Below are 10,154 nucleotides of genomic sequence, written 5' to 3' on the forward strand. Positions count from 1 at the left end.
TGGTATCAGAGCGAGGAATATCGTAATGCTCGTAATTCTCTATCCTCTGATGGTAACCTCGACGAGTTTCACCGGAGATTTTTTCTTCCTCGTCAGTTTATTCGATCGTCATTTTTTATGTGTTGAAGAGATTGTCGCCTCTGAGGGTTTCTATCTTAGCTCGCTTGTTTCTTTTGAGATTTTGGATCTTGGATTGTGATGATTTCGTCTTCAATTTCAAGTATCTCCTTCACTCAATTTAGTTAGGGTTAGCTGATTTGTGAGACCTCTTCACCATTTCAACGGATTTACTATTTGTGCGAGCTGTTTACAAGGCTGTATTCTTCCGGTCGCGAAGAATTTGGTACATTCTTTCCTCATCTTCATATCAATTGCATGTTTTAGGGTTTTGTTTTACTTTTGTGGTTAAAACTCAAATATGTCTGAGATTAGTTATTTTCTCGAGTTTGTTTTTGATTAATGGATATCACAACCGGAACCTCGACCTCTTCTACTTCTGATAACTCTTCTACCCTTGACCATGGGACTCCGAGTTCTCGTCTTTTTTTCATCCTGATGATTACGCACACCCGTGCCATCCCCTATATGTGCATCCATCTGATTTGTTAGTATCTTCCTTGGTCATTGAGCCTTTTCATGGCTCTTGCTATGGAAGCTGGTGTAGGTCCATCCTAGTTGCTTTGTCCATTAGGAATAAGCTGAATTTTATTCATGGGACTTCTAAGAGACCTCCTAAAGGCTCTACTCTTCTTCGCCAATAGCAAAGGTACAATGGTTGTTGCATGGCTTTCCAACTATGTTACTAAGGGCATTCATCGCTCTATTGTGTATTCTGAGTATACAACAAACATCTTGAAGGAACTTGAGGCTAGGTATGGTCAAGGTGATGGGGCAAGGGTGTTTGAATTTAAAAAGGAGAGAGCTCATATCTCTCAGGGTTCTCTTGACATAGCTACATATTTTAACAAGCTAAAACAGCTCTGGGATGAGCTTGCTTCTTTGTCTACTAGCTCAGATAATAGGTGTACATGTGGTGGTAGTGTCAAGTATGAGGCGGAACAAAGGGTGTATCAATTCCTTATGGGACTCAATGATAAATATGTGCAAGTTAGGAGCAACATACTCATGATAAAGTCACTTCCTTCCATTGACACTATGTACAGTATTCTTTTGAGTGATGAGAAACAGAGGCAGGTGTCTGCTGCTTCTCACTTCTCTTCAGAATTTGGCTCCTTCAATGCTGGGGTTTCTAAACAACCATATGCTCACAAGGTGAGCTTTGATTCCCATAAGTCATCCATTATTTGCAAATATTGTAAGAAGCCTAGTCACAGTATTGAGAAGTTATATAAGCTCCATGGTTTTCCACAATGTTTCAAATTCACTAAGAATCCCGGTGCCAGAAAGGCTTCAACACATATGGCAGTTAATTCCTCCTCTTCTCAGCAATGTCCTTCTGATTCAACTACTAGGGTGGGTCCTCTCAATTGTTCTAAACAATCTGTTGGGGTTCCTGATTTGATAAAGGCACAGTACTCCCAGTTGATTCATCTTCCACAACAGACTCATGTCAATCCTGATTCATCTACCTCACTCATGGTTTCAGCACACTTTGCTAGTAGGGTGGCCACTCACAGTGTTTACTTAAACATTCTTTGTTTTCCCAAGTCACTCTTTCTGATTGGATAATAGATTCTCGTGCATCTGATCATATTACCTCTCTTAAATCTCTTCTCTTCAATATACAACCCTTTGCCATTTCTTGTCTTGTTTCTCTTCCAAATGGCTACAAGTTTAAGGTCTACAACTGTGGATCCCTAACTTTGTTCCCCAATTTCACTCTGCATAATGTGCTTTATGTTCCTAGTTTTCAATATAATCTCATTTCAGTTCATTAGTTGGTCAGTCAATTTGATGGGATTGCACAGTTTACTAAGGGTTTGTGTGTCTTACAGGTCCCTTCTCTGAAGAAGCCACTGGCTCTTGGTAAACTGGACAATGGCCTATACAAGTTGCAGATTCCTATGTTTAACTCTTCCAATTGTGTTTCTAGTGTTGATCTTACTTTTCCTAGTTCTGTTGCATGTCATGTTTCAAATGTTTCTACTGCTCCAAATTGTAATTATACTCATTCTACTTCTAATAAAATGGATGTTCTTTGGCATTTTAGGCTTGGGCACATTCCTTTCTCTGGAATGAAAGATATACCTGTTATCAATTCCTCTCTTTCTAGCAAGAAATCTTTTCCTTGTTCAGTATGTCAAACTAGACTCCCCTTCTCTGACAGTATCATTCATTCCACAGCTCCTTTCCAGTTGATCCACATTGATACCCGGGACCCTTATCACTCCCCTACTTCTAATGGTGCTAGATATTTCCTCACCACTGTGGATGACTACTCTAGGGCAACCTCGACTCACCTTTTAGGAGCCAAAATTAATGTTTTTGATCTCCTCAAGAGTTTCATTGTCATAGTAGAAACTCATTTTCATTCTCATGTACAGACTGTTAGGAGTGACAATGCTTGGGAATTGGGGTCCAGTTCCACTGGTTCTAAACTTTTCACAGATAAAGGGATCATTCACTAGACATCATGCCCCCACACTCCTTAGCAAAATGGTGTTGTAGAGAGAAAATACAGGCACTTGGATGAAACTGCTAGGGCCTTGTTGTTTCAGTCCAAATTACCTGTTTCTTTTTGGGGGGATTTCATTCTCACTTCCACTTATCTCATTAACAGATTCCCTACCTCTCTCTTGAAGAATAAAACCCCTTTTGAATTGCTCTATGGGAATCCCCCTTTCTTATTCTCATCTTAGGTCTTTTGGTTGTTTGTGTTATGCCACAATACCTAAGGTTCATAGAGACAAGTTTGCTCTTAGGTCTGTAACTTGTGTTTTTCTAGGGTACCCTTTTGCTAAGAAAGGTTACAAATTGTACAACCTTGTCTCTAAGTCATCTTTTGTTTACTGGGATGTTTTTTTTCATGAATACATTTTTCTTTTTTCTACTCCTTCCTTCGTCTTTCCTACCCCTTATACTTTTACCTTTTCCTTTGTTTTTGATGATTGTTTCTCTGAACCTCCCAGCTCCACTTCTCAAGTTTCTGCTTATGTTCATCGTTCTCCTATTCTCCCTCTCCTTCTTCTCTTGTTTTTCCTTCTCCTCTTTCTCATATCCCTCCACCTCATCTTTCTTCCTCTTATATTTCTGCTCTTCCTAGTGTTGTCCCTCTCAGGAAGTCTTCTAGTTCCCATAATCCTCATGGATATCTCTCTGATTATGTTTGCCAGCTTCTACTTTCATCATCTTCCTCTTTTTGTCTCTTCCTCTCCTTCTACCTCAGTTCCTCCTGTGTTTGAGTCATCCTCCTACTCTCAAACTGCTTCTGTGCCTGAGTGGCAGGATGCCATGAGAGCTGAGTTTGCAGCCTTGGAGGCCAATGGCACTTGGTCCATTGTTGACTTGCCTCCTAGTAAGAAGCCCTTATAAGTGGGTGTACAAAATCAAACATAGGGTTGATGGTACTATTAAAAGGTATAAGGCTAGATTGATTGTCGGGGGTAATACACAAGTTGAGGGGATTGATTTTAATGAGACCTTCTCCTCTGTGGTAAAGATGTCCACTATTAAGACAGTGGTTGCAGTAGTTGTCAAGAAGTATTGGCCTCTCTTCCAATTTGATGTCAACAATACTTTTTTGTATGGTGACCTTGATGAGGAGGTGTTCATGAGGTTGCCCCCTGGTTACTCTGTTACTCCCCTTTTCAGTTATGGCCAGTTGGTATGCAGACTTCACAAGTCCCTTTATGGGCTTAGGCAGGCCTCCAGGCAGTGGTATGCCATGCTCTCCCATGCTAAACTTTCCCAGGCTCTTTCATCTAGAGGCTAGCATCATTTCTCTTTTCACTAGAGTTTCTGGGGACTCTATTGTGGTGCTTGCAGTTTATGTGGATGATATTATCCTCACTGAGACTGATTCTGCTGAGATTTCTTCTTTGAAGTCCTTTTTTATGCTCAGTTTAAGATCAAAGATCTTGGTTCCCTCAGTTACTTTCTAGGCATTGAGGTGTTATATTCAGATTCTGGGGTTCTTTTGCATCAGAAGAAATTTGGTCATTATCTTCTCTTGGAGTTTCACTGTTCAGATATTGCTTCTGTGGTCTGTCCTCTCCCTTTGAATGCTAAGCTTAAAGCCAAGGAGGACACTCATCTCCCTAAACCTGAAGTTTACAGGTCATTGGTGGGCAATCTCAATTTTCTTACTAATACAAGGCCTGCCATCACCTTTGTTGTCCAGCACTTGTCTCAGTTTATGCAGTCTCCTTGCCTACCCCATCTGGAGGCAGCTCTCCATCTCTTAAAATACCTGCAGGGTACTGCTGATTTTGGTATTTTTTTCAATAATTCTCCTAATCTTTTTGTGGCTGCTTATTGTGATAGTGACTGGGTTGCATGCCCTGACACCAGGAAGTCTGTCACTAGGTTTTGTGTCTTGTTAGGGGGTAGTCTGGTTGGCTGGAAGTCTAAGAAACAGCTTGTGGTGTCGATTTCTTCTGTTGAGGCTGAGTATAGGGCTATGAGTAAGGTTGTTGGTAAACTTACTTGCCTGCATAGGCTTCTTTTGGATTTGGGAGTCAGTTGTCCTTATGTTCCCTTATTTTGTGACAGCCATGCTGCCATTCACATTGCAAAGAATCCAGTTTTCCATGAGCGCACTAAACATATTGAGTTGGATTGCCATCTTGTTCGAGCCAAGCTTGTTGAGGGCCTCATTCATCTGTTGCATACATCTTCCTCTACTCAGCTCACGGATATCTTCACCGAGGACTTGGTTGGAGCTGCTCATCATGATCTTCTTTTCAAGTTGGGGGTGTTCTCCCCCTCCAACTTGAAGGGGGGTATTGGAATTACTTAGTCATGGATTTAATATCCTCTTTTTATTTGTACTGGGTTGAGCCCAAATGTATTTAATTTTCTGTTTTGTTCAGTTTAGTGATTTTGGGCTTAGTTGGACTTCCGGGTTAACTATATAGGTTTAGTTACACATTGTATTGAACGGATTATTCATTTTCTATTCTCCAGAAGCTTCAAATAAAATCTCTCTTCTCTCTCCTCTAAACACAGTAAACCCTAGGTCGAATTCCATTGATTTCATTGTATCTTCCGCTGTCAACATATATCTCTATTGTGACAGTTCATTTTGTATTTGTTCCAACAACACTGGGATGATTATGGAACGGTTGTAATTGTGGCCATAGATTTCTAATGTAACGGTTTTATAACTGTTGCAAGTGAACCGTCTCAATAGGTCAGATTTCTAATAGTTTGCATTCCAACTTACTTCAACTCCCCTCAACATCCTCTCGACAAGCTCTCAGCCAAGTACTAGACTTTACTTTTCTTGTCTAAACACTTGTAAATATCATAATTTTCATTGTAGAGCCTCTTAAGAGCTCACAACTTGTATCTTCGTACTACATACATAGTTGTTAGCTTAGCTACGACCGAACCTTCCTGGAGGCAGCATTGTACTACGCGGAATCGAAAACTATCAATTAGAATATTCACTCTTCTCTCTATTTTACGCTATCTGCTATTTAATATTATTCGTCTTTACTTTACGTACATCGCGATAAAACTCACTTTGTAATTAACCGTAGGGCAGATTTTAGCCTCTACTTAGACCGTTTCATTTTTCCTCCTGTCAAATTTTCTATTAACCATTTCTGCATCTCAAGATAGTGTAATAGTTCCGTATATTAATTAGAGCAATGCAAAGCACATGGAAGAATCTTCAATTAGGCAACCTAATTAAATGAAAAACATGAATGAGATGTCTTCAAAATTTCTTATATACAACATATAGTTTATTTATTTATAGATAGCAATATAAAGTAATAATCCCAAATAAGCTTGATGAAGAACATAAAAGAAGAAACACACCTAGACTATAGATTCAAGAATGACAAATTTACATGTAATTAAAACAAAAATTAAGTACTTCATTTTTCTATCTCTTATTTTTCTTTTTTCTCTTTTGGTTTTTGTAGTAACCCCACATGGTGACTCAATTGATTCTCCACCATGAAAAAAAATCATATAACCCCAGTAGTCATGCATGCATGCATCCAAGAAAATCATCAAAAACCCCTATACACTTGAATATTATTGAATTATTCATCTTGAATTATTCATCTTGAATTATGCATGTCAGTTTCATCACTTGCATCAACAGAGGAGAAGAAATCACCATCCCCTGCAGCACCTTTCTCTTTTACTTCCTCAATTTTCTCCACAGCCTCTTTTATATCCCATCTTTTCTCCACATCAGCCTCACAACAACTCAAACCAACCTTCAAAAGCTTCATCATTTCACCCTCACAATCTTGTGTTCCTTTCATTTCCTTATCAAACACCTCTTCTTTTGATGAATCCTCTCCAAGAACAGAGTTTACCCAACTCGCCAAATCATCGGTGTCATGACTCCCCTTGCCTAAAAGATTTGAAGGAAATTTCCCAGTCAAGATTTCTAGGATCAACATACCAAGTGTCCAAACATCAGTTTTCCTGTTGATTTTGCCAGATTGCTTGTACTCTGGTGCTTTGTATGAGATCATATGTTCTTGAGCATGTTCGATATTTACGACTGGTAGTAAGGCGTAATCTGTGAGAACTGGCTCAAAGGTTTCAGTTAGAAGGACATTTGAGGACTTGAGGTGACCATGAGGTGCAGTTAAGCTTGGTAGCTCATTGTAGAGGTACAAAACTCCTTTGGCTACGCCTTTTACAATTTTCAAACGAGTTGGCCAATCCAAGCTTTGGTTCCCACGTGATTTGCTATTGCCTGAACAATCACAATCAATGCACAACTATCATATAAAGAATCATACACACATCATGAAGATACACTCATAGTATAAAAATTATTTTACAATTTTACATCATTTAAAGAATAACTACAGGCAATCGCACATAATAAGAGTGTTTACTGACCTAAAAAAACAAGAGACAGTACTTGCTAAAAAGAGTAAATATATACTTTTAGTATAATATCCCCTCTATTTCACTTTAGATGACATAGTTTAAAATACAAAGATCAAGCTGACAAATTTTCGATTTGAATACAACATAAGATTTTCAAATTTTTGAGATACAATTAACATATTCAGAAACTATATAAAAAGTATTATACGCCACAATAGTTAACAATTCAACATAACAACAACATACCCAATGTATTCCCATAAGTGGGGTTTGGGGATGGTAGAGTGTAAGTGGGGTTTGAATAGTTAACAATTCAAAATATTTGAGAAAAAATATGATCAAAGAAAACCTTGTTTGACTCTCTAAGTTGTAATAGGTTCAAATAATCTGAAACCGAGAAATATGGATTAGAAGAGAGTATAGAGTAAGATACCATGAAGATAAACGGCAAGGCTGACATTGTTTACGTATTCAAAGACCAGAAGTTTCTCCTCTTTCCTATAGTAGAAAGCCAGAACAGGAAGCAAGTTCTTATGACTCAATCTGCCAAGTCTTCTCATATGCTCATGGAAGTCTTCCTTACCGACTTTATTCATATGTCTAAACCTCTTAACAACCATAACAGGACCAGTGCTAAGTGCAGCTTTATAAGTTGAACCAAACACACCACTGCCCAATACTTCAGCTGAGGCCTTTAATAAATCTGGCAAGTCAAATTTCTCAATGTCATCTTTCAAGAACAAAAGCTTTTGTCCTTGTTCAGCTCTTTTGCCATCGTTGGAACGATCAGGAGATGCAGCAGCTTGGCCTTGTTCCATTTTGTTTAGATCAACTGAAGCGAGTTTTGGTTCATGAGTTGTTGGTGATAAATTTGATGATCCTAGAGTAACTTCCCGTTGGGAATTATTTTTCTTGCGACGAGTTATGAGTACAATGGCAATTAGACCTATAACTGCAACAACCACCACGACGATAAGGGCAATCTTCCAAACAGAAGATGATTCTTGCTTTTTTGGTGCCTCTTCATTGCATGATTTTGTTAAAGGTGGACCACATAGACCATCATTTCCTGTTAATAAGGAAGCAAGAAAATTTAGTTAAAAAGAAATAGAAAGAAATTTAAGCCCTATTTATCTATTTCTAATGTTTTATGTTAATGTCGTTGACGAAAGATAACTCTCCTCAATTATCCCTACTAGAGGACGTTCTCGTATTATCTCTTATTTATTTGATCTTCTTGTAAACTTTCTAGAGTAATGTTTTGGTTATGAAAACCAAAGGGTATGATGATCTTGGATCGTAAGATAACATAAATTTGCATGTATACATCTCTAGTTAAGACGTCCTAATAAGAAACAATATGATTTGTTTTACTAGCTCATACTTAAAAAAGTTCTGTAGTGTTAATAGGAAATGAAGCGACTAAATCTGGTATAGCAAAACGAATTTCTAAAGAAAATATATTGATTTCTAATCTTTTCATGTGTTGCATGCATGTTTGCACAACAACAACCAAAACAAATATGCATTACAAGATAAAGGCTACAAATAATTTAATGCATAACTAATTATGATCATTTTTCAAATACTACAACAACCCATTGAATGTTTTAAAAAAATACCTTAATAAGGAAATATGCACACAATTACAAATGTAAGATTCAACAACAACAATAACCCAGGAAAATCTCATTAGTGGGGTCTGGAAAGGATAGTGTGTACGCAGACCTTACCCCTGCCTGAAGGAATAGAGAAATGTAAGATTAAGAACTTAAAATAATAAAGAGATCCCTTACCTTGAAAAGCAGAAAAATATAGACGAGAAAGGGAAGAAGGAATTGGACCCTCAAACTTATTATTTTGTACATTCAACTCCACGAGCTTTGGCAATTCACCGAATATGGGAGGGAGTTGTCCTGTAAATTGATTATTTGCTAGGTGAAGCTTCTTTAACGAATTCATCCCTTCAAAAGTCTTGCCATCAATTGGCCCAGAGAATTTATTGTTTGAAAAATAAGCACTTTTTAATGCAGTTAGTTTATTCAAAGGTGGCAAAGACCCTTCAAAATTATTACTCAATACACTTATGGTCCTCAAATTAGGCAGCTCTTTTAACGTGTCCACATCAAGGGTACCACTTAAACCAAGATTTTCAAGATTCAAACCATAAACCATACCACCTTCACAAAAAAGACTATTCCAATTAGGCTTATTATTCCCTTTGACGCAAGGTGGTACATTGGCATTCCAAGTTGAAAAGGGGTTGCCATCATATTTTAAAGATTGACTAAACTTGAGCAGAATCTCAGCTTCTGATAATTTCCCCTCTGATGGGGTGGTGACAAATGCTAGTAAAAACGCGATAACGAAGAGGAAGGGAAGATGTTTTTTGTTTTTGATTTTGTAGTTTTTTTGTGTAGTTTGTGCCATTTTTGCATATAGAATTTATAGTTGGCTTAATTTTGTTACTGGTGCGCGCACTTGCAGGTGCGCGCCCTCTCAAAGGGCTCCTACAAATGAAAGAATGCTACCTTTATGGAGTTTTGAGGCCAAAAGAAAAGGTGGAAGGAGAATGGAATAGAATGTTTTGTGTACATGCAGGGGAAAACACAAGAGGAACAAGTTTGAGAGGTAGTTGGAAAAATGGACAAATGTGAAGTGGAGAATGTCAAGTTGACAGAGTCCTCTATTTCTTGCTAATTCCCTCATAAAACTACGCTTTACCCTTTGAATTTCGACCATCTTTAACAGCAGTCAATCACCCCCCGAGGTTGTCGTTGGTTTCAGAACTTCCCGCATATTTTATTTTCAGCATTTAAATGTTTATACGTTGATAGGAAGAAAGAAAAAATATACATCTTACAACAGACAAAGAAACTACAAGTATATGTAATACTATAATTGGTTGTATGAACTATCTACGCGCAATACTGGTTTCTTTCCTTTTCTTGATTATATACATACTATATATTATACACTCCTATATGTTATGATTTCAAGAAAAAAAATGAAATCAGCTCGGTGAAAAGAATCTGACTAAGCTTACTCCACGTAAGTTAATTACTATATATGTTGGATTGGTACTGTTGGGAAGGAAGTAATAATTATTTAAAAATAAATAAAAGTAAAGATCCATGCTGTATTAAGGTTCTAAAAAAGTATTACTC

The 10,154-nt window shown here is 37.7% G+C and overlaps 1 protein-coding gene across 1 annotated transcript; it reads right to left on the minus strand.

Moving 5' to 3' along the window:
• Positions 1 to 5,929: 5,929 nt before the first annotated feature.
• On the minus strand, positions 5,930 to 9,578 carry LOC107832632 (pollen receptor-like kinase 1). The gene is made up of 3 exons (XM_075221587.1): positions 8,784 to 9,578; positions 7,421 to 8,056; positions 5,930 to 6,847 (listed from the first exon to the last, which is right to left on the minus strand). Exons 1-3 carry the CDS (start codon positions 9,415 to 9,417, stop codon positions 6,195 to 6,197), a joined length of 1,923 nt encoding a protein of 640 aa, XP_075077688.1. The 5' UTR covers positions 9,418 to 9,578; the 3' UTR covers positions 5,930 to 6,194.
• Positions 9,579 to 10,154: the final 576 nt, after the last annotated feature.

The sequence above is a fragment of the Nicotiana tabacum genome, chromosome 9, assembly GCF_000715075.1.
Source record: "Nicotiana tabacum cultivar K326 chromosome 9, ASM71507v2, whole genome shotgun sequence".
NCBI lineage: Eukaryota > Viridiplantae > Streptophyta > Magnoliopsida > Solanales > Solanaceae > Nicotiana > Nicotiana tabacum.